This window comes from Epinephelus fuscoguttatus, linkage group LG23 (genome assembly GCF_011397635.1).
Source record: "Epinephelus fuscoguttatus linkage group LG23, E.fuscoguttatus.final_Chr_v1".
NCBI lineage: Eukaryota > Metazoa > Chordata > Actinopteri > Perciformes > Serranidae > Epinephelus > Epinephelus fuscoguttatus.
In genome coordinates, this window is record NC_064774.1 from 26,315,612 (window position 1) to 26,341,843 (window position 26,232).

At 40.6% G+C, this 26,232-nt stretch overlaps 1 protein-coding gene across 4 annotated transcripts in view; it reads right to left on the reverse strand.

Moving 5' to 3' along the window:
• Positions 1 to 16,421, reverse strand: part of dnah2 (dynein, axonemal, heavy chain 2) — a 63,148-nt gene extending 46,727 nt beyond the window's left edge. For all 4 annotated transcript variants that reach the window (XR_007448605.1, XM_049568483.1, XM_049568482.1 and 1 more), the window contains exons 1-25: positions 16,219 to 16,421; positions 15,836 to 15,910; positions 15,536 to 15,700; positions 15,038 to 15,266; positions 13,101 to 13,211; positions 12,212 to 12,447; positions 11,863 to 12,054; positions 10,952 to 11,109; positions 10,306 to 10,393; positions 9,628 to 9,833; positions 8,366 to 8,495; positions 7,777 to 7,959; positions 7,356 to 7,570; positions 7,048 to 7,194; positions 6,727 to 6,883; positions 5,751 to 5,860; positions 5,219 to 5,348; positions 4,763 to 4,951; positions 3,838 to 3,982; positions 3,404 to 3,596; positions 2,752 to 2,952; positions 2,111 to 2,267; positions 1,655 to 1,829; positions 799 to 962; positions 364 to 525 (exon numbers count right to left, since the gene is read on the reverse strand). Coding sequence is in view for 3 of the 4 variants with exons in the window: in XM_049568483.1 (XP_049424440.1) it covers positions 364 to 525; positions 799 to 962; positions 1,655 to 1,829; positions 2,111 to 2,267; positions 2,752 to 2,952; positions 3,404 to 3,596; positions 3,838 to 3,982; positions 4,763 to 4,951; positions 5,219 to 5,348; positions 5,751 to 5,860; positions 6,727 to 6,883; positions 7,048 to 7,194; positions 7,356 to 7,570; positions 7,777 to 7,959; positions 8,366 to 8,495; positions 9,628 to 9,833; positions 10,306 to 10,393; positions 10,952 to 11,109; positions 11,863 to 12,054; positions 12,212 to 12,447; positions 13,101 to 13,211; positions 15,038 to 15,266; positions 15,536 to 15,700; positions 15,836 to 15,868 (3,876 nt within the window). In the remaining variant the exon portion in view is untranslated. The remainder of the gene's footprint in view (positions 1 to 363; positions 526 to 798; positions 963 to 1,654; positions 1,830 to 2,110; positions 2,268 to 2,751; positions 2,953 to 3,403; positions 3,597 to 3,837; positions 3,983 to 4,762; positions 4,952 to 5,218; positions 5,349 to 5,750; positions 5,861 to 6,726; positions 6,884 to 7,047; positions 7,195 to 7,355; positions 7,571 to 7,776; positions 7,960 to 8,365; positions 8,496 to 9,627; positions 9,834 to 10,305; positions 10,394 to 10,951; positions 11,110 to 11,862; positions 12,055 to 12,211; positions 12,448 to 13,100; positions 13,212 to 15,037; positions 15,267 to 15,535; positions 15,701 to 15,835; positions 15,911 to 16,218) is intronic.
• Positions 16,422 to 26,232: the final 9,811 nt, after the last annotated feature.

Sequence of the window (26,232 nt, forward strand, 5' to 3'; positions counted from 1 at the left end):
TAGCACCAAATTTTGTGCATCCTGCCAGTAGGCCAAATATCCAGCTGTCACTGTAAAATGCATTTTCGGCAGACTGTGGGTGTGAAGCTAAAAATACCTAACTATGTCCCCTAAGAGTCTGCCACTTTTGTATCCATTATGAGCACAGCATCCTTCTGCATTCTTTCTACTGAAACCATGAACAACATATAGCTTCTAGATTGTACAGCACCAAGTAAATGGATTGTTGGCATTTATGTACAACTTATATGTATGAAACAAGATTTAAACTGACACAGGTAATATATTATAGCTAAACTGTGACACGTCACACTCTAGCAGGACAACAAAATCTGCTATTTAATGAACTCTGACAGAACTGACCTTTAGTTCTCTTTGGAGTTTGTGGAGTTTTTTGAACACGTCCTGTGCTGTGCTCTCCATGCTCTCTGTCTGCAGCGTAGCAAACTGACCAACCTTCCAGATGTTCCAGTTGGCATTCCACTCCTGTGTGATCTCCCACACCTGCTGCAGGTGGTCTATGTCCTATACAAAACATACAGACACAAACAAAAGCTCAAAACCTGGGTTTAATGCACATTTGTTTAATGTCAACCCCTCTCTGTCATGCCTGTCAAATGCCTTATACCACACTGTATCAAATATTTGTAAAACTGCCTCCAAAGTGCTTAAATACTGCTTTATTAACACATGTTGAGACAGTTTATCAACCATGATTCCAATGCTAAGTGCTCAGTATGTTGGAGTCTATACAGGCTTATGGCAAGACAACAGTATGAGCCTAGTGCTGCATCAGACCTTCTCCAGCGTCCAGATGCTTTTGGAGGGGGGCTGTTCTATTTTGAAGAAGCCCAGCCCGCTAATGATCGTCTTCTCTTCCTGCTTCAGCGCCTCCAGTTGGCTCCGATGCTCTACTATTTGGTTCAAGGCCAACTCAGTACTCAGTGCACTGTCAAATGGACCTGGATATTCACAGGCAAAAAAGTAGGGAGATACAAAACACATGAAAAAGCATACAATTAGATAGACATACACACGTTCAAACACAAAAGCAAACAGCAACAACTAATTTGTGGTGAGATCATGATCAAGACCATGCATGGCCTACAGACAGCTCTGTCCTATAATCAGTAAAGGGAAAATACAAAGCAAATATAAAAAATGACAAATATATCTGGCATTCAATCCACTGTATTAAAAGTAAATTGATATCTCTTTTTTGATTGTATAAACCATTACTGTAGACTCAATTTTCAATAAATGTCACAATATAAAGTAAATTATTATGTAAAATAACATGTCAAGTAATAAGTTTAATCCATATCAGCCACCCTGTAACACACTAATGAGAGGCAGGGGAAGCAAGGGAGAGAGGGGAAGGAGAGATGGTAGTAAAAACAAAAGGGAAACAAGAGGAACCAAAAGCAGTGGGAAAGGCAGAGAGGAGGCGAAGGGGAGCGAGGGATGATAATAATGGGGCAGGATATCAGTCATGGCGTGTCTTCTACTCAGGGAGATCAATTTTTCTGTGAAAGGGAGCAGCTGCTCCATGACTCATGGACAGAAGCAAACAGGAAGGTGTACGTGAGTGTACAAGGTAATAATGTACATGAGTGTGTGAAAGACAGAGAAAAATAGAGAGTATGTGCGTTACCTGTGCTGTTGAACTCATTTAGAGTGGTCTGGATCTTCTTCTTGAACTCCTCAGAGGAGAGGATGAGGCTGTTCTTAAACTTCTCCTTATGCTTCTGCAGCATGATCTCACTGTCAATTAACACCTGCTGGAAGGACACCCACTCCCCATTCAGCACCTCATGCATATCTTGCACCTGTGGGTAAACCAAATGGTATAATTAAAAAAATGATGGGAGGAAAACCTATAACACATGATATGACAGGTATTTTGCTTGGTTTCCATGAATATGTTACACCAGAAATAGCAGGCACCATCTCTTACAAACTGAATATCTGGGAGAGAAAACTTAAGAGGCATTGCAGGGGTGCAATTAAAATGTTAAAGTCACATTATGTGTGTTTTTATCTTTCAAGTCCTGCATCAAGTTCACCATATCTGTGTATATATTTGTTTATTAATGAGTGAGGTGCTTACAGCCTGTTCTACTGAGACTTCATATTTGCCCAGGATAGCAAACTGTTCATGAATGAGAGGAATCTGAGCTTCTGTCTTGGCCAAATCGCCCTGGAGAGTCTTCAAAAGCTTCAGGCTCTCACCAAGCTCTGCCAGTGTTTGGGGAGGTTGTCTAAGCCTAAACACACACATGCAAACAAACACAACTTAAAGTCACACCACCTTTAGCACACTGCATATTTTTTATATTTACTGAATCAAAATCTGCTCCCTTTATTCTCACATCAATTTTTCCCTTCGTCTTCATCTACCCTCAATGACTAAAATGATAAGGATAGGTTAACTCAATACTCAGTGTTTTTCACCTCAATTCATCTCAGGGGAAAAAAACAGGTGCTCTAACTATTGTGTACACTGTGTGGAAACATTGTCCTAAACAGTAAACACCTAATTTTTTTTAGTAATATTTTTGCAAAAGCTATAAACCAAATACAGTAGGTTGCCCAAAACAACATAAATACACTGTGCACAGACACATTCATTGTCGTATACTCTCACTCTGGCCAAGGACCTTTGTTAGCTCTCTCTCCCTCTATGTCAATCATCTATTATAAACGCATTAAATGCCCCACAAAATCAAGTCCTTTCACTTGACTCCCCACCTGTTGGTATTGTCGTGCAGGGAGGCAAGAAGGTCTTTTAGGCGGGTGCTAGCCATGTGGCTGAGCAGCTGAGTGAATTTGGTTTGCCACTCACTGCAGAGCTGCGTCAAGGAAAACTTGAGTGGTGAACAGTCCAGTGAGACAAACCAGATGTTCACCACAGTCTCTTCCTGTTGAACACTGTAGGCCTTTTCTGTGTACCTGTGGGTGAACCAGAGAATAGATATGAAACAGAAATGTAGAAGAAAGGCACGCTTCAGTATGTTTAACAACAACTTATAAAGAATGACAAATGACAAAATGAATCAAATGTTTTCTTGGGAAATCAGGAACTACAGGATGACAATCTGCTCTGCAAATTGACTTTTAAAAGTTGTTAGTTTGTCCAAGACAGAGCTCGTGATTGTTGAAACAGTGGAAAGATGAACTAAGATGGTTAATTTGAGTTTTATTTTGTTTCTGTCAACTTTGAATGAAGTGTATTTTATAATGATATAAGTGGAGTCTGATAGAAAAATACCAAAGATAACATTTAATTTATGCCACTCATACTGTACTCCACTGCTCCAAGCAGTACCAAAGGTTCATAGAGACTGCCAAAACAGGTCAACAGAAGATTGGTGTTTAGAAATTAGTGTTTTTTGCACAGTACCTGTGTATATCCGCATCAAAAGTAGTGACTGGTGGGTTTAGTCTCTGGTAACGTTGTATAAAAGAGTCTTGGTTGTTCTCCCAGATATCCCTGTATTTGTCCCACGTCTTCAGATAGGCCAGCAGTTGGTTGGCATTGGCTGTCATCCCTGTGGCCACTGCAGCCTGAATTTTTCTTATCTCCTCATCTTGCTCTGAAAGATCAAAGGGACCAAAGTGACAGTTGGGACAAGAGTAGAATATACAACTGCCTGTAATCACTGTCAGTGCTACCATAAGTTGCGAGGATTTAATTTATACATCAGGTCTACATTTGCTCAACACACAGAAAAAAAACCCAGGAAAGATCTACACATTGGTACTTTTTCTTGGAAAATGTAGATTCCCTGATAGAAAAAAAACTTGCACGAACATTTTTTAAAATATATTTCCAACCTATGTTGATGTGTATGGGATTCCCCTGGGACTGTTTGCAGGAGAGAACTTCAGGTAGTCGTTTAAATTCTGAGATGGTGTTGATGAGCTGAGGCAGAATGTTCACAATCTGAGCGAGCTTTCTGAGTGTCGGGGAGAATTCCAGCTGTCAAAACAGAGACAGACACACAGACACACACACACAGACACACACAGACACACACACACACACACACACACACACACACACACAGTAAGTCACTTTTACCCAAGATATGAAATTGCCAGCTAATAAATGATGAATTCCACTGAACTGCTGTCAGAGCAATTTACATACCTGTGTATGAGTGAGTGTTAAAGCAAAAGTGCCCCAAAAAGAAAAGAAGGAAGGAAAGAAAGAACGGAAGAAAGAAAGAGGAGGAGGAAGGACACAAAATGCAAAAAAGCTGGCATGCTGGCATCACTGTCTTTTGTTAAGACGGTGATGAATAATGAATAATAATCCACATCCCTTTGGTTTAATCCTTTCTGCCTGTGTATGTTAATCCAAATAAACTGAAACCGACCCTGAGCTGTGAGCCCTAATTGCATGGCTGGGTGGCAGACCAGAGGAGGGCGAGGCCGCGTCCCCACCATGCTGTTCAAGTGATGCTACACTGCAGGTCTTACAGTATGGGTGTTGTCTTGTCTGCATGGGAATCTCAGTTTGACTAAGGAGTGGGCGCAGTACTTAAACTAGCAGCACAGTGAGAGTATGGACAATTGTGTGTGTATGTCTGAGTAAGATTAAGACTACTTTATATTTCCTACTACACACCAGTGAGCACATACCATACAAGTTTGCCTTCCATGCAGGTCAACATATGGGGGCATGTCTTAACATATGTGGCCATTCTCTATACTCATTATCACATGGCCCAGTGGAATTAAGAGGATTTGATGGTACCTTTGGTGTGGTTTGGGGAGTTGCTTGGCGCAGAGTTACCAGGACTTTGAACAAAGGATTGGGCGATGTTTTGCTGTCTCCGTTGATTGCCTTGGATAGCTTCTCCATTGAGCTCTTGATGTTGATCCTAAGAGCTTTCTCTACAATGTGGTCCACCTTTTCTGTGTAGGTCACCCAGTGCTCCTGGACCTTAAACACCATGGTAAAAAAGTACTTACATGACATGGCAGTACTGCTTTAAAATTCATTTTCAGAAAAAGAGCAAAACTACTGACCACTTAACAGATGCAAGTGAAAAATCTTACTTTTCTATCCTCTACGCTTCTGCCTAAACCTAGCATACTTTAAGTATACTACATAAAGAAAACAGAAAATAATAAACTAATAAACATGCAAAAGTGCAGGATTATTTCTGACAAAATGCTATCAATATTGAATGAAAAACAAAGCACATACCTCAGATCCATCATGAGAGAAGGTGTTGTGGATGCGGGTCATGATATCAGCTATTTCCTTGTGTGCTGAGCGCAGTATTTTGAGATGGCTCTGCAGGTGAGCCTTCTGGTCATCCTCAAACTCCAGATTTCTGAAAAATTACAACAGGAGAAACATTCAAGATGCAACTAACAACGGAAACTTATGTGAATTGCTTGAAACAGTGTCAAAAAGTGGAGATGCTTCCTCAGTGAGCTGTCAGTGCGTGGTAACACTGGCCTGTTAAAATATCAGTTGGTTTTCAAGACAATTATCAAGAATAAATGAACAAATAAATAAGCATTATACAGTGAGATGAATCAAGTTAAATAAATCAAAAAACTATTTTAGTCACTGTTTACTGTACTCGATGAATATGACTTTCAAATACACACCTACAATAAGAAGAGACTTAAAACATAGCCAATAATATCTGCACACTATCATCTATTTTGTGTATTTAGTGTATTGGGCATCCCATGCAATGAGGTAGTAATCACATTTCTGTTGTTACCTGTACATAGTCTTTCCATCCAGCCTAACCAGCAATGTTTGACTGATTTGGGAACAGAGGTTGGAGATGGACTGATTGGCAACTTTGTATCCATCAACTATTGACTGGACCTGGAGCGTAATGAAGAGACGAGACGAGACGAGACGAGACGAGAGACGAGACGAGACGAGACGAGACGAGATGAGACGAGACGTGAAGAGAAGAGAAGAGAAGAGAAGAGAAAAGAAGAGAAGAGTGTTGATGAGCCTGCTGATCAATGGTTCATTACAGTGAATCATGGCAACAGCCAAGGCTTACCACGGTAAGTATGTGTGGGATTTGAGTTAACTTATAATTGTTACCTTTTATAGGCATTTATGGAGAAGCCATGGCTCGCTAGCACAAATTAAACTTCTGGATTAAATATTTATGATAAAGAGGCTCTTATTAAGGTGTAATATGAGGTGAAATGATGATTCCTCTCACATTTAATTTTTACAATTTGGCTTCAATTCACCACCTCACCATCTGCGTCACCCATCTCTGAAATGTCCATGTGCATTATTCAGAGTTTCCCTACAGGTTTCCAAATACTACAGTCAATTTTTTTATAGATCCTATCTTTTGCATGGGAAGTGGCATACCCTGCTTTCAGGCCTCGTTTTGTTTATGCAATGGTTATAAATGAGACCCCAGGTCTGTTGAAGTTACTTTTAGTTACTTTTGTCCTTTTCTCTGGAACAAACTGCTTGATGAAATAAGATCTGTCACAAATGTGTCCGTGTTCCCAAGTAAACTGGAAACAACTTTTGCCAAACAAATATTTTATGCCAGTCAAGAGACCGTATCCACACAACTGTCTATTCACCCACTTTTCTAACCTATAGGTCACCACTGCTGTCAGTCTGAAACTCAAAAGACAGAGGAAAAAAGTGAATAGAGTAACAATAATACTGCACGTGCCCATACAAGTAAGGAGTAAACTGTGTGTTACAACCTTTTCAACATGCAGGAGACAGTCACAGACGAAGACAGTAGAAGGTTCTTTAGAAGACCACAGGAGCTTGGTAAGCCCTGGCTCAATCTTCTTGTCCATGATACGAATTTGCTCCCGAAACAGACCAAACTCCTCAGGAGATAGCATTCCAATGACTCTGATAAACATACACACACAGATGAGAGGTAAGTAAACAATTATGTTTTGTTTACTGGTTGAGTACTACTGCGGTGAGCAAATCGTCTAACAGCTAGAACACTGTTGAGAATGTGTGATATTAAATGCATGTTTGTTCTCATCTTCCCTTTGTACATGTCAAACCTGTTATAGTCCCTGATCAGCTGCCGTACTCTCTCTCTCAGGACTCTGAGGTCCTCCCTGTCCTGGTAAATGTCACACACACTCTGTGGGATCTCAAACTTTAGTTGATCCCAGTAGTAGATCTCAGAGAACAGATTCAACAGGTTGCTGGAAAAGAAAACACATACACATAAACAAATAATGAGAGCATGTACGTGTCATGTATGTGTACCCATGCATTGGTGTCTACATTTGTGTGGAGCTGATGGTGAGAGTTAACACACAAAGTATTGAGACTCTTGTGTGTAAGTCCTGTTTTTGTCACCCACTTGTCAAAGTTGATGTAAAGCTTGCCAGTCTTGTCTTTGCAGCGCACCATGAGTGGCTGCTCCAGTCTCTTGTGGTACTGTCCCTCCAGGCTCTGGGTCCACTCGCTATAGTTCCTCCTCACCACCTCGTCCAAAGCCTGAACTGTCTGGTCATAGGTGAGAAAGACCTGCTTGCGGCTGTATGACTCAGGCATGAAGTAGGCCTTCTGAAGCAACTGGAAGGGAAGGAAATAGGATGAATCGAAGGTTCAGTTAAGATCATGAGTACTGCTTACAGTCAACATATGATTAAAATTCAACCAAAACAGGACCAGAATTCAAACTACACTTAACTTAGCACACTGCTCATGTGATGGTATGAAGTAACTGGTGTGTACAAGGACTAAAAGGAATAGATTACTGTGTAGTCTAATGGACTCACCTCCATGGGACTCTTTATGCTATCTCTGAGGGCCCTTGCCCAGTGGGCATGGCCTGCTAACCGGGGCATTTGGTCAGGATAAGACCATGTCCTCTGGTTCAGCTCCTTGTTGACCATTTTGAGCTCCTTGTTAAAGATGTTGTATACGTCCTCCGCCTTCTCGTCTGTGGTGCGCCTAATGGCCTGGGAAGGACAAGATTGGATGAAAGTGAATGAGTACACAAATTGTGTTTGAGAATGGTTTATCAAAGAGCTCTAAACACAACATAAAAAAGATATACTATAAACCAAGCCTCGTATTTCAAAGTCTTTTGCTCTGAGTGAATTAAAGTTATAGAAGGGGCAGTTCTCTATGACCTCAGCAAAGGACAATTTACTGTGGTGTGGGTTAGCCGTAACGAACTGCAGAGACAACAGGCGTCCAAAAATGAACCTGTAAGAATTGTGACGGTTTAATACACAGAAGATTGAGGGAATTCTTTAATTCAGAAATGCATGTCTAATAAATGGTGTAAAAACAAACTCAGGACTTAAGTGTGTGTGTGTGTGTGTGTGTGTGTGTGTGTGTGTGTGTGTGTGAGAGAGACACCTCGCGGGTAGACATTGGCATAAAAGTACGCAAAAGCCGAAATCCTTCCTGCACTGTCCTCACGGTCTTAAACACTGATCTGATCAGGTTCTGCATCATCATTTCCAGGTCCTTTATCAAAGCTTGAAACCTGCATACACACACACACACACACACACACACACACACACAAAAGAACATAACTACACATTAAAACACAAAGGCATGATGACCAGCTGATAAATACAACAAAAGCACATTATATTATTAGTTTGGTAAACATAACATGTCTGTGTGGAGGTGGGAGGAGAGGCACAGCTGAGGCTGATTATTTGGCACAGTGACATTTTGGTGCTCATTTTGGCAAAAAAATTGTGTCCATTTACAGTTCCTTAACATGGCTAAGAAAGACTCATTCACATTATTGCACAGTATTGTTTTGCTTCTTTCTGCTCAGGACCAACTTGTTGACAGAGGATCACACTCACACTTCCTCAAAATCTGACATACTTTACATACAAATGGCACAGCGTGGAGACATTTATTAATTATTCAAACCTTGTGATGAGACTCTGGGATTTAGTAATAACACCTCTGAGCATTTTTTCTAAAAACTAGCACATTTACCAATCCCTAATTAGTATTTATTTGTTTAAAGACATAAGGACTTGGGAAATATGTATTCTGCTGGACTGATTTTTTGCAAGTACACTTGCTAACATTCACTGGACACAAATGACAGAAAAGGTTTTTTTCAGCTATGCAGAGGAATACAAGAACTGCAGTTTGAATGTAGTCATCAGCCTTTATCAATTGTTTGCACAACTACAACTGGCAGATCCCTCAGCAGCTGGAGCAACAATACTTTAGCCACCTGCTCCTTCTAACACTGACAGCAAATTTGGAATGATGTACATTAGCATCTGGGATTTTGTAAGTAAAGGTCAGGTGGTTTATAAAGCAGAGCTTTTTTTCTCTCTCTTAGAGATCTCAGTCTCTGTTTCACCTGCTGCTGCTTCTAAAGGGGATAAAAGGAGCTCATGTGATTGGTCATTAAGGAAGCTAGTCCACCTGCTGATTCTGTGGTCCTTCTATTATTAATGTATTCAGCCTCTATTCCACCTTGCACCCATCTTTGCCTGGCTGCACCTGTTTTTATGCAAACATATGCTGGTCATGCTTATTTGTATTTGCGCTCAGAAATTTTGCTTGCGTATGCAGCTTGTACTCCACACTATTACATTTAGTCTTAGTTTGAATGTGTTCAAAATAAGCAGACCTACTTGTTGAATTCATTGCACCATGTGGTGCTCTCGACATCAAAGATGCCCTCGCTAACAGAGTGCAGGTTCTGAAGGCCATAGTGGAAGCTGCCCTCTATCTTCAGAAGGGAGCGGGTGAACTCTGGTCCCCGGCAACCGCTGAAGCTTGGCAGGGCACTCTGTTGACCATCCTCCCAACGGGCAAACTGATGCTGGCAGTCACATACCTGAGAGAAAGCAAGAAAAAATGATATTCCAAACAGAACACACTGTATCAAGACATTTAAAAAAAATACTTTGGGAAATTATTGTACAGTTTGAAGACTAAGTATAAAGGAGTTCATATCCTATTGATTTATCACAGACTTATCCACAACCAGGCTTGTTCAGTATTAGCTGGGATAGAAGGAAGATATAAAATACATGAATACATAGTGGAGACAAAATGACAAATAAAAGGAAAGTCACCAAATGCAAAACTCTATTCTGTATTTGACTCAGATTTGTTTAAATCACAACGAGAACAACACGTCACATATAATTTGGCTTTGTGGTTCTAATGTGATACACGTGGCGATGCAGCCTCACTCTAATCACCTCTGTGCCATTCTTTTAGTACTGTTCTGTCTACAGCATTTCAGCAGCATGAGAATTACATGTGCTAATGTCTCTGCATGTGTGAGTGTAGAAAAAATTCACCTCAAGGAGCTCTCTGAACTTCTGAATGAAAACATCAACCACCGCAAAAATTTTGGTTTGGTCCAGGACCCAGCCTTTTGAAGAATATCTGATATAAAAAAGGAGGGGGAGGAACAGAGAGAAAAAGGGGAAACAGAAAGAAGGGAGGGGTCAGAGAGTAGGAAACAGAAATGAGGAGTCAGATGAGTACCTCAGTATTTTGGAAATGGGTCTACAAGTCACTCATTGTAAAGTATTAAAAAACTCTCCAAATCTATCTGTTGTTGGTTGTCTAGGTTTGCTTGCTCTAAGATGAAGCATTTAAATCTGCCTACAAATATAAGCACCATGTGTCTAAAACAATCTTCCACAAAAGGCCATGATCTCTGCCCTAAACTCAAATCAAAGCTTTTCTGTTTGACAATGCTCCTTAAGAGCCTATTTATTTCTGCATTGACACAACAATGACATTTTGCCCTACTTCACAACTTTGCCTTAACTAAATGTCAATTCAGGTTCATCCTAAACCCATATAACACAGTGATTTACAATATTTGAAATCAAACACATTTACTTTTGATCATTTAAGAATTAAGATTTCTAAAGTCCCCACGGGTAACCAGTTGACAGTGTGCTCGAGTCCCCACACAAGTGAGATTTCTCCTACCTAAGGTGAATCTGTGAGATGTCCTGGTAAATCTCCTTCCAGGCCAGGCAGCACTGGATACAGTCAGTGAGGTTCTGCTTGCTAGAGATCACGTAACCCTTAAAGATCGTGTCCAGGGAGATGCTTTGGTAGCACAGGCGGACAATCTCATTACTCATCTGCAACACAGCAGAAAACAAATACTTGACACAAAAAGTCCGGTGACATCGAGGTTCAGACCCTCATATCCACATTTATTATATTTATTGTGAGTTTACTAATGTCTTTTTAGCAGCCAGCAAACACATCTTTACCAGGCTCCCTAATTACATTCACAAGCTCAAACCCCAGATTGAAAGAGTCAGTTGCTATAATATATTTGTATCCTTCCAGCCCACTGAACGTGAACTCAGGGCATTGCTGTAAAAGAGCTTAATGCTCAGTCAATTTTCCCTGAATAAACAACGGATTGATTGAGTTGCCTGCAAAAAACATGTCTGCTAAAAACCCTTCTTTCCTAACTTCATGTCTCGTCTTACCTCTTTCTTGGAAACAACCAGACAATTTACGTTTGTATTTTGATGTGGAGGAGGCAGATATCAGACTGCCTTTAATACTATTGACAAAAAATGTATTCTGATCTACAACTGAAAGGGCATTTTGACAGCAGAAGGTTATCTTTTAATGCTGCTCACTGAATTATCTGTGGAATATGATTGCTTGTGTAAAGGACCTCACATCTATTAATTGCCTACAAAATAACTGTTAGAAATATGAAGGGTGAATTGAGCATGTGTCTGTTTGTGTGCAGTATGTTCAAACAGTGCATATGAGTGAGAGTGATGACAGAGGAACAGAGCAAGAAGGTTGATAAAAGAAACCTGGTGTGAGTATGCTACTCCTGATTACTCAGATGCAGTTAATGCAGGTACCTTGCGGAAGAGACCAGTAATCCTGTCACTGGTGTTGTAGTGGGGGGAGTTGTTCCAGATGATGCGAATGAGATTGACAATGTGTTCTAGCTTCGGAGCTACTTGGCTAGGCTTGAGCCTGGCAAGCTCTTCACAAGGCTCCTTCAGTATGGACAGGAAGGTCAGGTTTGACTGAGCCTGCAGAGAGCAATACTGGGCAACAAACATACACAAAAAGATGATAATATGAATGAAGATGATGATGATGATGATGATTATTATTATCCTTCAGTCATGGTGAGCAGCATTCCAGTCCATAAGTAAAAAGGAACTGATCAAGAGATGATTATAGACTCGAGACTTCTAGTACCTGTATTTCTTCAGCCAGTTTGCAGAAGCGCTGTAAGTAGCGAGACTTAGAGAGCTCCAGGATTTTCTGGATGTTCCTGACCCCTGGCTTTTGCAGCTGCTTGCTGATGTTCAGCAGTTTGTCAGAGCGAGTCTGCCAGAAGGCTATCTCCACCAGTGGGCCACAGTTGTCCCCAGTCTTCATTTCTTGGTCATTCAGTAGCTCTTTAATCTGATCCGTCCAGAAGATCATAACACCTAAACATAGGAAGAACAAGTGAGCCGAAGACAAGGGAGATAGACGTAGGGAGAAATAAAGATGTAAAGAAAGGACAAAGAGTCGGGGCGTCGGTGGCTTAGTGGATAGAGCAGGCACCCCATGTACAAGTCTGCTGCAGCAGGGGCCAGGGTTCAACTCCACCCTGTGACCATTTCCTGCATGTCACTCCCCCTCTCTCTCCCCCCCCACACTTGTCTGTCCTGTCAATTAAAGGCTAAAATGCCCAAAAAATATCTTTGAAGAAGAAAAGACGAAGAGTCAGAACGAGGAAAAAACAGAAGAAAGGAGGAAGCACATACTTGTAAAAGCAGAGGTTGGAATGATGTGAAAACAACTTCGTATGAAGAAAATGTTTGAATAAAAGCATGGATTTGAGGACAGAATGGAGTTAGGGCAGAAAAAAAGAAGATGGCTGGACTAAGAGTAGAATACAAAAAACTCTCAAGCTCTCAAATTCTCAAGAGAGTCTGTGATAGAGAGCCAATGCTCAAGTTTCAAAGCTGTTTTAGAAAAGAAACTCACAGACCAAAACTCTGTGACCTCTTACACACAGACCGCACAGAGATGGATGGAAAGAGAATGGCATCCCACCCATCCATACATCCACATATACAGAGCTCTCCGGACTTACTTTCCATTCTCTGTACCAGCTTCTTGTCCTTGCTGGCCTCCTTAGGGTTGCACTGTGAGCCTTCTATTGGAATGTATAGAACTGTTTTGCCCTCCTTCTTATACACATGCTCTGTTCAAAAATAAAAATTATATTAACATATAACTATAATATTGAACAACAGAACTTGTGCATGTGGTATGGTAATATTGGCCATCCTATACAAAATGCATACTGACTCAAATTCAATATGTGTCTCGTACTTTTCATGACCTCTACTGCGCCATCCTGAATTGAGGGCAACCTGTATACCAGGGCCTATAAAAAATATCTTTGCCCTCCATTTATATACATAGGATGTCAACCTACTATTTACGGTCACAGAGGAGCTTCACTCTTGGTGAACAAAATTGTTGAGCTACATCAGAAATATGCCAGGGTTTCAGAATGAATAATCTTTAGATTGCTTTTGATTAACTGGCTAATAACTGAGCTGTTGAATTACCAAAAAAATAGCATTTCTATCTAGAATATCTTATCTTTTATCTTATCATCTGGGAAACACCTAGTTTCCTTTCTGTGGATGTACAGAAACCAGGGAACACTGAATTGGAATCTGAAAATACCAAATCTATTGCTCTATTCAATTGACAAAAGTAGTCTAGTTGCAACTATACTTTGTTTTGAGGTTGTTTATATTCTCTGACTCATTTATTTCTGCAGCCCACTGAAGCATAGTTATATATGCTTGTCGTCAAACCAGAAAGCTCAGAGAGTGAAACTCTGGGCCTCCACCAACCATTGTAGATCAAGTTCACAAAATATAGAAAGCAGGAGATTTGTGCGACAACAGCTCTTAAAGAAATGCTCTTCAATGGTGTGAAGAGTCAGTATTTACAAACGAAGGGGTGCGTGTATTGAAACACAAACCTTCCTTTGGATTGGCATAGAGCAGTGATTCTAAAACTGTGGGGCAGGCCCCCCTGGGGAGACATAGGGCCACTGCGGGTGGGGTGTGGATGACCAGGGGAAAAATCAATCAGCAACCTCTGGGGGCTGAAAAATGAAGCCAACATGGAATTGCCAAAAACTACAGTTCTTTGAATGGCCACTTGAGACTGACTCCAGAAGCCAGTCAATCCCCACAGACCCCCATGTTCAAATGTCCAACTTAACAGCAGAAACAAACATGCTGTCATTCTTCATCCTTAAAAGCCCCCATCTGTAGCAGCCTTGCATTTAAACCTGGATAGCTATCCGCTGACCCCATAGTTACTACCACTTTGAAAATCTGGCTACAAATTAGGTAGTACTTTGGCTGAACTTGCTAAAACTAAACTTGCTAAACTCAACACCTTAGCATTCCAACAAGCTCCACTGGCCTCTGGTATTGACCATTTACTTGCAGTTACTGAACTGTCAAGAGGCCACATTTCGTTCATATACAACCTTTTATCAACAGTGACTCCCCCTGCTCTGTATAAGAATAAATCAGGCTGGGAGGCCGAATTAGGTATCACATTGTCAGATGAATGGTGGGATGATGCATTGAAAGCAATAAATTTATCCTCCCATTGTGCGAGGCTTAGCCTCATTCAGTTCGAAATTCTTCACAGGATCCATTTTAGCAAAGCTAGATTACTGAAGATCTATCCAAACCTCTCGATACTGGCACAACCCCTGGCATCAAGTAACAATTTGTATAAAAAGAACCATTTTTGTTCTACGTGAGGGATATTAAACATGCTTCAGAGGTGCTTCACAAACACTGCCAGTGTAGATTGCTCTTTAATGACATATTGTATGGAGAAGACCCTTAAAGAGTTTCAATGTTATACCATAGTGATGGGGCAAAGATAATGCCTTTACAGGAGTCAAGGCGATTTTTATAAGTACTGCCTTGTGTGTTGCTGTTTAACATTAAACTGTCTCTGGCTCTTTCCGTCTGAGATACCCACCTATAAGGCTGGCAAGATAGCAGTGCATGTTGTAGGTATGGGTGTCCTTGATGCTCCTATCCTTGAAGGTGCTGATGGCGAGTCGGGGAGCATACAAACAGGTCATTTCATAAAGCAGCGTCTTGGCGGGGTCGCTCCGCATTGTGCCAAACTGTATGACCTCCTCAAACGTCTCTACAGTGATTATGGCTCCTGGCATGCGGCAAAAATAGAACAGCTGCTCTACCACCTGTTCCCATTAGAAAAAAAAATGTTGTCGGCTTGGTGGTGATAAGAAATGAAAAATACAGGAAGGGAGTTGAATTTAATAAATGAAACATACTGTAAAGATGGAGAAGAGAGTGCTCCAACCTTTTCAGACAAAGTTAATGCTCTTTAGGAATGTGAACAAAGGCATTCAAACATCTCCCTCTGACAGGACTGTGCAAGTGCCTGTATATTATACTATCTAATTCAAATGTACAAAGCACTGAAAGTGAGGAGGACAGTGCACCTTACCCGTGAGGGCATGGAGTGGTCCACCTGCAGCTTGGCATGGGTGTCCACATAGACTGCCATGGTGCTTATAGATGTGTCCATAATAAATTGATCCACAGCCCTCTCTTCCTCCTCTGTCCACATTTCCTCGGTTATACCACAGGGAATAAGACAGCGAGTAAACCGCTTCCATGACAATGAAGGAGAAAAAGGGGGAAGTCAAAAAGTGAAAGGTGGTTATTTAGTGGGGTAATGTATATGCACAACCCACAGAGACAGAAGAAAAAATATCACGACTTGAAATCAATGACCCAGCTTTACCTGTCGAATGGTCTTGGAGTATTCTTCATCCATGTCTTTCAAAGCTTCCTTCTTACTCTGTGGTTAATGCAGCAGCTTATGTGCACACAGAGACAAACACACAAGATGGACTGAAATGCAGTGGCATACTTAGACAATAACTCCTGATTTAAACTTTAACATTTAAACCTCACAGTCCTGTTCTTTGCTGTTTAAAATACTTAACTTTATTGCGTTTGTTTTTCCTTCTTTTCCTTTTCTCTGTATTTTTTGTGAAGTAGCGTTAGAGGACACGTATATAGTAGCTCTTGGCTGGAGACTACCGTTAGCTCAAAACAATCTACCGTTAGCCAGCTAGCTAGCTACCAAACCTTTGGCATCTTATGGCAGGTTAATTTACTGACCTCTCCGGCAGCCGTTACGTTGTCACAAGCTAAAATACACAGCACCCGCCAAAGTTCAACTATGTACTCTACAACAACTGTAACTGTAAAGTATCGTATCAAAAGTCATTCTTCGTGATAGCTATGTTACTACTTTTATAACGGTTCCTGTAAAGTTATCGTCCCCTCAGTCAAACCTGTGGCTTGAGTGTGCATGTCTCCATGGTAACGTTTGGTTGCCTAGGTAACCCCAGAGTGGGTTGGGCTCAAGAGCGCGTGCAGGAGTGGTATGTGGAGTTTTTTAAGGCGCTGTGAACAGTGGTTGAGTTGTTTTGTTTAAGTCTATGCATCTTGATATTTGGGGATAGTTAGAAGAGGCATTTTTGGCAGAATACTGCTTTGTTAGTTTGCGGCATGAGGCCGGGAACTGTATGTGGTGTTGCACCCAACAACATGCAGGTCGTCAGGTGACAACAGAAATTCCTGTGGTCGGTTCTCACAGCGCACCAAGACTTAAAGGGATAGTTCATTATTTTCTGCCTTTTAAGATTGAGAAGTATGTCACTGAAGGATATTGTGAAGGAATATGTAAAAAGTAAGGCATAAGATTCTCCCATGTGCTGTTGACCTTCCCCAGGCCTGGATCCAGACCTGAACCACTCCTATTAGTAACGTAGAAATTCCATTTTATTTCCATGCCTATAACACAGCAAAGGCCATGGTTTCCTGGAGCATAAGGTCCACAGACATGGTGTGGAGTGCTGAGGGACTCTGTGTTTAATACGATGCGGCAGTACATTTGCATGTCACAACAGTAATGAAATGTGTTTGTAATTTGAAATAACAATTACCAGATGATACAACAGATTTAAAGCATTGCTGCGGCTAAGCATAAAGTAGTGCAAGTTCCTGATTTAATCATTTCAATTTGATTGTCATTGTTGATATTGAGATGGATTCAAAGATAATTTTATCATTCCATACAATCCAAAATCACATGTAAAATACAGCAAACATAAAAGAAAGAGAACATTTGCTTAACAACAGGCCTACATGTTATTGAAAGAAATAAAAGCACCCCATTAACACTTTAAAAATGTTTTCAGCAGTAGTCAGGGCATACATATGCAAAATGTATATTCATAAAAAATTTAATCTTGATTTGTATCCATTGAATTTTAAGTTATCATCTCACCTGCAGAGCATTGCGCTGTCAAGTCTTCCTAGCCAAACTTTATTAAATAGCTGTCCTGGGTCGCCATCCAGTGGCAGAATAACAGAAGTGCTGCAGGAACACAATGGGGAGAGAAGTGTGGAGAGAGAAAAAATTAAACTTTGCCCTTACTGGTCATTTCAAGAAGGATGTGCAATATTTTTCTTGCACAACCAAACTATTATTTTATATGCAGTTACATATTAAATGCCCCATTTAAAGTTAAATATGTAATACTTAGCTAATTTATAAGTGGGCTTCTGTATTCAGGGATCTTGTGGTAACTTCCATATAAGAAACTTGCACTTCCTTTAAGACTGTGAGTTTATTTTACCTTTTATGTGCAATCCAAAATCTGCTGTGGAGGTACTGTGCTAGTAATAACTATGAGCCAAGAGTCACTTGAGGGGTCAAAAACTGTTCTTTGAAGGTGTCTAGACATGTCATCATGTCCCTGTCATTCTTCTAGAAACTGATAACTGGAGCAAGAACTTGTCGGGCAAAGTTGGTTCATTTGGCTCCTATGGGGTGTCTGAGGGTAATGTCAGGGGGCGATTGCTCTATTTTCCATTGAAGTGACATATTAGTGACAGAATTGTTTACATTTGCAAACAGGGGTCTACAGATCTGGTTTTAAGAGGTCTGTAATAGGAAAGAGTTAATCGTACCTATGTCAACTATAACTTACAGACTATGACCAAATCACTTACACCTAATAAATGTTCCCCCACTTTTAAAAACTAGGAAATTTTCAAACTCCTATTTCCATGTATGGGAAAGGGAAAATGAGACATAAACAGGCTGGACACCATCTCTAATAAAGTGCCTCAAAACATATTCTCATACGGGTAAACACAATTCTTATTCATTCAGTATATTTGATAATCACCTTATTATAAATAATGCATTTCAAATGTTTCCACACTACATTTACATTCAAGTTCATTTCAGCTGAAGTTTTTACCCATTAAAAAATGCCCAAGTCTGATATTTTTGTTACAACCAGGCCTGAGAATAAGCCAATTTGAATTTGAATTCAACATGTTGCTATGAGTGCCCCCTCCATCTCCAACCCAACCAGAGACCACCAGTGTACACACACACATAGACACACACACACACACAGACTTGGGTCTGATAAAGAGGCTCTTAAACCCTGAGGAAGTTCGTGTTCGGTCTTTCAGGGGGACAATCCTTACGTCTGAATACAACCTTGAACTCAGGCCCCCCTCTCTCTGGTTCCCCTCTCTCATTACTGGACCATTCTTCCTCCCGGCTCACTTTCTCCAGGGTCCTTCTCTTGTTTTTCCTCTCCCTCCCTTTCAGGAGTTTGGGCTGAGTCCTTTCCAGTGGCGAAGTCCGGGCCTTCTCTCACACAACGCTGAGCGACTCCAAACGTCTTGTGTGTGAAGCTTCATTAGAATTCATTTGTTTGAATAGGTTCATTTCTCCTTCGGTCGCTCCCTCCCTCTGTCCTCTTTTTCAGCTTGGGGGAAATGCATATTAGCATAAAAATATCCTTTACCTCACCTTGATTCACTGCATTGTTTGCGTGTGTGTGTATGTTGTTACTGTGTGAAAGTTTCTGTGTATCTGGGTGTGCCAAATTAAGGACAGAAGTAATTTTCAGCAAAGTGAAAATATTTCTCTGTGGTTCAAATATTTAAAATTACCAGTAACATAACTGCTCCTGTTGACATCAAGTGATGTCAGGGAATGGCCTGCCAAGCAAGAATACTATTTTTCTGGTAAATGATGATTGCCACACAGCCTGGACTGAGATCCTGAAGATCCGCGATGATATTAGATGCCAACACATGCTTACATGTATAAACAAGAGGGATGAAAGCACCTTTGTATGTAATACAGCCATCTCTGGTGTTCATGCCATATAACCACTGCACTAACATACACACTCATACAGCAAAGCCTTGTGAAGAGACCAGATACAAAATGGCTGGAGACAGAGAGGCAGGCATGCCAAAATTAAAGCCATGAGTCTGTGTGCACAGAACTAATGACAGGCTGCCATGCCAAGGAGGGGCGGAGAAGAGAGGGATGAAGGGATGAAGGGATGAATGAGGGCAGAGAGTCCATGAGGGGCTATTGTTGCTGTGTAGACCAGATGAGTCTGAAGATATACAGCATCACTTAGTAAAATGAGCAAAGATGAGGGAGACGATGAGAGCCACAAATAGAAAGAAATTTTAAAAAGAGACGGAGAAACGGAGAGTTGTCTAGTTTAGAAGTGGTCAGGAGAGTAGAATAGAGAAGCTTAGCTGGAGGCAGCAGCCCTAATAGCTATCCAATATTGCTGTAAAGGGAAATAGATACACACTCACACACACACACACACACACACACACACACACACACACACACACACACACACACACACACACACACACACACCAATGCACATACAGTGCATCTAGCAGTAATAAGCCCTTGGCTAGAGCACAATGAGCTCAGGGTCTTTTTAGGAAAGTGGAGCAGGCCTTGGAAGGTTTATTTTGCTTATTACACTATGATTAGTCCACAGACGGTGGCTTTGTTCAGCCAGCGAGGGCCATGGTATGCTCCACCTGATGAACAGCCACTCACAAATACACGAGCATACACATGTATCTGCATACAAGCTTTCAAGCACAGCCCATAATGAGGACAGAATCAGACACTTGAATATAAACACAAACTGACCTGAATGACCCCTGCTCAGTGGACACACACACATTCCACTGAGTCATAACTACACCCACACACACACACACACACACACACACACACACACACACTCAAAGATATACACACATTTGTAGCTAGAATCTTTTCTAGCCCCTTGACCCAGGCTGACAGCGCCCTGTGTTCTCTCCCCACTATAAAGAGAGGTCCAGTGATAATGAAGCCAGAATGGAGTGTTCGGACAGAATTACAGCTGGAATGCTGCCAGAGCCCCATCAATGTGTGTGTGTGTGTGTGTGTGTGTGTGTGTGTGTGTGTGTGCAGTTGGACAGAGGAGAACAATAAGTGTGTGTCTGTGCAGCCAGGCAGAGTGATGGATAAATACACCTTTAATAACAGACCAGTGAATCAGTACAGAGACAGGCCTGCAGCTGTTTGACTGGCTGAAGGGTGCAGAATAGATTAGTGTTGATCAGATCACAATCACAAAGATCAATCCCGAATATTTCAAGATATACAATGCAGGATTTTCCTTAAAAATAATGTACAGGCTCATACAGACATAATCCCTCACAATCAATACTTATAACCCACTAGAGGTGTGTGGTGGTGTATTTTTCTGCAGACACTCTGCACTCAACCTGTACTTTCTTATTTCTTCTGCCTCTCCATGTTCGGGCGATTATGGGTGTGTACCCCCACAGCGTTCAGGTGAGAGGTTGGGGCTTTATACAAAGGAAGCGACCAGGGGCCAGACCGTAAGCAGCAGGCATCCAAGAGACACAGCAGTGAACAAATGCAAATATATAGAGAGAGAATATGGTGTTGGCTTTTACTTTCACTTTCACTGACAAGTATGTGTGCAAACAGTAACCAACAATTCTACATAGTATACCTTTAAGAAAATCATAGTGTATACATGAATGTTAAATGGCGGCATACTACAAAAAACATTAAAAAATAGTCAGGTGTGTTGAAAATGGAAAAAAAAAACACGAGAAAAGAGAAGGGTGTAAATGCAAGTTAAGCTGTAACTTCTTGTGTTTAGCTACTGCTTTAAGAGCATTGTTTCATTATACTTTTACTGTGACTCAGCATTAGCTCATTTTTTGTCCCGTTTTATTCAAGACTACTCATTCTCCAAAGAGCAGCTGTCTCAATATTATTGATCCAAGCACTTCTTTATTATAGTCTGTGTCTGCCCACTTTATGAAGTGAGAGAAAAAAAAGACAAGGCAGCAAGTAAAGAAGTAGTCTGTAGTGTCATTGCTCTGTGTATGTGTGTGTGTGTGTGTATGTGTGTGTTTGTAGTGAAAATATGGCACCTTCTCCCACAGTGTTGATTCACGAGCATCATAGATGCAGTGAAAGGTCTCAAGTGGATGACATCACCAGTAAGCCTTTGATCACATTTCCAGCTCTACCAGGGACAAATACACATAAATACACAGTTTCAGCTGTCAATCTGTCATTTCAAAGGAATACTTCACCCACAAAATGACCATTTGCATATTTATTACTCACCCCGAGTTACGTCAATTTCATGGCAAAAAAGAAAGAAAGTTTTTCTTGCATCACGGTGAAAAAAGAAACAAAAACTGATAAGATTCTTGATGATTTTAAGCGAATGGGAGACGCAGAACTATATCAAAACATTCATTTGCAAACTCATACACAACTCGTGCAGTATAATTCAAGTGTCATTCATCCAGTCGTACGCTCAGTACTCCTAACACATGCATTTATTTATTGAGTGAAAATGCATGTGGTTGACAAGTACTGAGCACACGACTGGATACATGAGATTTGGATTATACTCCCTGAGTTGTGTAAACAGACATCTTGATATAGTTTTGCTTGTGTTAAACGTAGCCCTCATGTACTTTAATTCATCTTTGTTGGATTCTTTGTTCAACATGCAGACATGCAAGAAAGTATTATTCATGAATTCAGTGTTACACAGGGTGAATAACTGATATACAAATGATCATTTTGAGAGTAAAGTGTTCCTTTAAACTTCATTTGTAGTGGAAATTTGGTAACCCCCCTGTCTGATCTAAATGTACTGAAAATGCACAGTGATTCATTAAGGTTTTTGTTACAAAGGAAAAAGCTTAAGCAGAAACGAGGCATATGGTCTGTGCCACTATGGGAACTATTGGCAAATCTCAGAGACACATTCACATTTCCTACATTATTCCACATTTCTTGGATTATTGATGTGTTTTATTCCATTAGTCTTCACATTTCTTACCTTACTTGAACCTTACACAGCCTCTTCATTATCCATTCATAAAATATTAAAAAAAGGGGGAAAAAAGCCTCAGCTTTAACACATGAAGGCAAGAAATAATAATCCCTACTGGAACACAGACATCCATGCACATGCAAACACACACTTTTTGAAGACAAAAAGAAAAGGTAAAAAGTCAGTGGCAACTCCTTGTCTACAAGCGGAGGTATATGGTTATCACCCTCGGCCAACAGTATAATAATACCATAATAATAACATGAATAATTTGTGGATGACAATGATGCATTGTTTTTTATCTAGATATCCTTTGACATGGATGACTGATAATCTTCTCATTTTACATTAGTTTAGTTTTTGTAAAAATACACACACAATACAGTAGAATCAAATATTCAAAAATAATTATAAGTGGGTCAAATGAATGACTGGTGACCATAGCTCCATTTAAACATTATGGTGTTCATTATACAAAGTTATTCAGACAGCTTCACACCTCAATCATGTCATGACAGCTGGATCAAGTGACAACAAAAAATCCTGAAGACCTCATTTCACCAGGCTTTTCGTAGATAAAAAACTACACTTCATCGGCTTTACCACCAGCTTGTCCCGGCCCTAAATCTTTTGAAAGTGGTTGGTTAGAAATGAAGTGAGGGGACACGGGTGCGTGTGTATATTCGTGTAAGTGATTAAATGAAAAAAAGCAATGACTAAGTGTCCCTGTCAGTGTTTATCAGGGTGGTACTGTGTCTACATTTCTCAGGCTGTAAGAATCTGATAGCCCACTTGGTGGTGCTGGCACTCTGTGACCACAAGGAGCTTCAGCTGAGAGCTGAAGTGGCCTCTGTCAGCTGTTGTGCAGCCGCAGTGCGCTTACTCAGAAAAAAAAAAAAAAGTTTTATCATCAGCGGACTGTATGCATTTAGACAAAAAAACATACTTTAATTTATTTAAATTAAAACAATGTGCATTTTAAATATAGCACCTTTGGTTATTTATATTTTAGCATAGTTTGAGTTTAAAGGAGCAGTTCATAATTTCTTCTATCTACATGTGTACCCATATCTTCTGATTTGTAAAGGGGTGTAGTATCACATAAGTATACAAATGACATTAGAGATATATACTTTAAACTTAAGGAGAAAAGTATGAGTCTCTGTGTGTGCGATACAGTGTCTTACTTAAAGAAGTGCTGGTTTACAGCAGCATCACTGAAGTAGTCATTGATGTATGTGGTTAGAAGACGTCTGTCCCAGTCATCGTTGACCCGAGCAATGAGGTACTTCACTGCATCCCAGGGAATCTCCTCATACAAATCCAGATACAGACTCAGGAGACTGTCACTCACCTATTGTTAGGGGACAGCAAGGCGATGACCTTAACAGACTTTGAAATGCAAAATACAGACCACGAAGTACAGCAAATAATAATTATCTGCTGCAAAAAGACACCAACAGCAAAGACAGATCGGGGCGGAAGACATTTTCACAAAGGCCATTAGTAGGATTTAGTCTCATACATTTGAACTAGATTGTCATTATCTATTAATCTAACTGGCTGTCACTCTGACAGGGTATAAAATGGCCTTTCTGCTTGAGATAGGCCTATATGGTGTTTTAGAGCAGATTACTGACAAAGAAAGCATCAGCCACGCATGAATTCTAATCAGTCATCACCGCCATAACCACAACCTCATCATAGTCATAGCCACTCAATCAATGAGCAGTTCCACCAACATCTTCACTGCTCTGATGGCAGTCCATCTAGTCCATGATGGCAGATTTGCCAATAACTGTCACTGCTAAATGTTTCCTTCAGTATCAGATGAGGCTCTGACCTCAAAGTCAGAATCGCTGAAGCTGTAGACAATGTTCCACCCCAGCTGTAGAAACATCTTCCTTTCCAGCACGTCAGCAGTCATGGCTTTTACACCCTGATGGTGATGGGGGCAGTGTTAATACTATGGGGAGAGCTATGTTAGGGATTGCTTTTCTGTCTTCCATAAATGCACGTTTCAATTTATGTTTTTATGTTGATATAAGTTTTTATTTTGAAACAGTGAAAACATATGTAGCTATAATGGTTTTTGGACACTTAATGTACCTTTGTGAGGAGCTGAAATCTGAAGTTTGAGTGGGACTTTTGCACCTCTAGCTGATCCACCAGCTTGTCCAACTCCAGGATCCAGGAAAGAGAGAGAAGTGACTGGTTTCAGTATGGACAGCTCCTGGTGCTGAAATGACATCTAATGCATACATACCAGAAGAAGAACAGATTAAAAATACAGACAGGAAAGACGGGGAGCAAGAGAGAGGTACGACATGCAACAAAGGTTCCTAACCAGGATCAAAGCAGGACTGTTGCTTTGATAAAGTATGTGTCTGAACCACTAGGCAACCAGGACACCTGCCTATTTTCTTGCACATTTTTGAATAACATGACATTCTCTGTCTTAAGTGCTGGCTTTGACTGTATTCAAGCTTAATAAGAGACCTAATGAATCAATCAAGTGCATAATGTACCATATATTACAGAGTGTAGAGGTCTAAGTAGGTCCATGCACATGCCACCACTCATTTTTAAACTCTAGCCATTTTCTTTCAAGCAAAGCAACCGAGAGGAACTTGTTCTCAAATGGGCCAGGCATGAGAGAAACAGTGAGAAAGAGTAAGGACGTGTAGCATATCTTTTTAGTATATTGTTTATTAGCAGAGTAATGCCCCCTAAACACTATATAAGGGCAGGTGTTGTGCCGTGTGTAAGTACTCTTGCAAACACCCAAGAATATAAGAGACGCCACCAGAAAGGCAGAAAGAATAATAACTACTACAGTGGTAAAACCCACACACTGTTGAATAAACTTCAACAAAGTTAAAAGATGAGTTCTGGCATTGCAGGAAATCAAAAACCCAGCAATGCCAAATATCTGTGATGCTCTAAATACTGTGTCAACAGAGGGGCGCATGCAAAATCATCCAAGGGTTTTTATAGTCTTATGGAATCCGTGGATCAACAGTATTTCTTTAGCCCACAAATTTAATAATCCAGTAATTGTAATTACTTTTTAAGCGATGATAATCTAATTTTGATTATATGATATTCATGCTTTTTTTTTCAAATTGCTTTTTTTTTTTTTCAAATTAAAACTTGTGTATTCTTGCATTGGACAAACAATTTGCAGACTGTGAAAACAAAATTTTTACTCATCTTGGTAAGAGTGCCCTTGACTGTAGAAAAAGAGTAACATGAGAAAACACTGGTGAATCCCAGAAATCAGTGGGTATTATTAAATAAGAACAAATCATGGATGAGAACAAAATTAAGTAAGTTTGGTTGTATATTGCTCCAGAATCGAGTCAATCCCCATAGACGCCCCATGGTAAAATGCCTAACTTTACAGCAGAGGTAAACATGTTCACAGCTTGGTACAAAAAACGGTTTTAGTCTCTGTAGCTAATTTCCCATTCATAACAACTGTGCGGGGTCGAATTTTTATACAACTCACTTGTTTACATTTTACCAAGACTGCGTTATCCATATTTAAGGGTGTGGCTGCCTGAGTGACAGGCTGTCTGTGAGGCATTGCTGCAGTCTATGAGTCGGTTCCACCACTCCCTTCTCCACAGTTCCACCCTCTCGTCGAAATATGGTCACTTCTGGCTTAAAGAAAGCAAAGATGCCAATGAAATGTTAAATTTGAGGCTTTAGAATATGAGCCCAGAAACCATGGGAGGCATCACAGTGGCTAAGTCCATCATTTCATACAGTCTGTGCTCCTGCATGAAGCCCCATTGCTCTGTTACAAAACAGTGAGGTAACAGTAAGGGATGGCTTATTTATATATGGTAGAAGCTATGACGGTGGCAGTTAGTTGTGCGCCACTTGT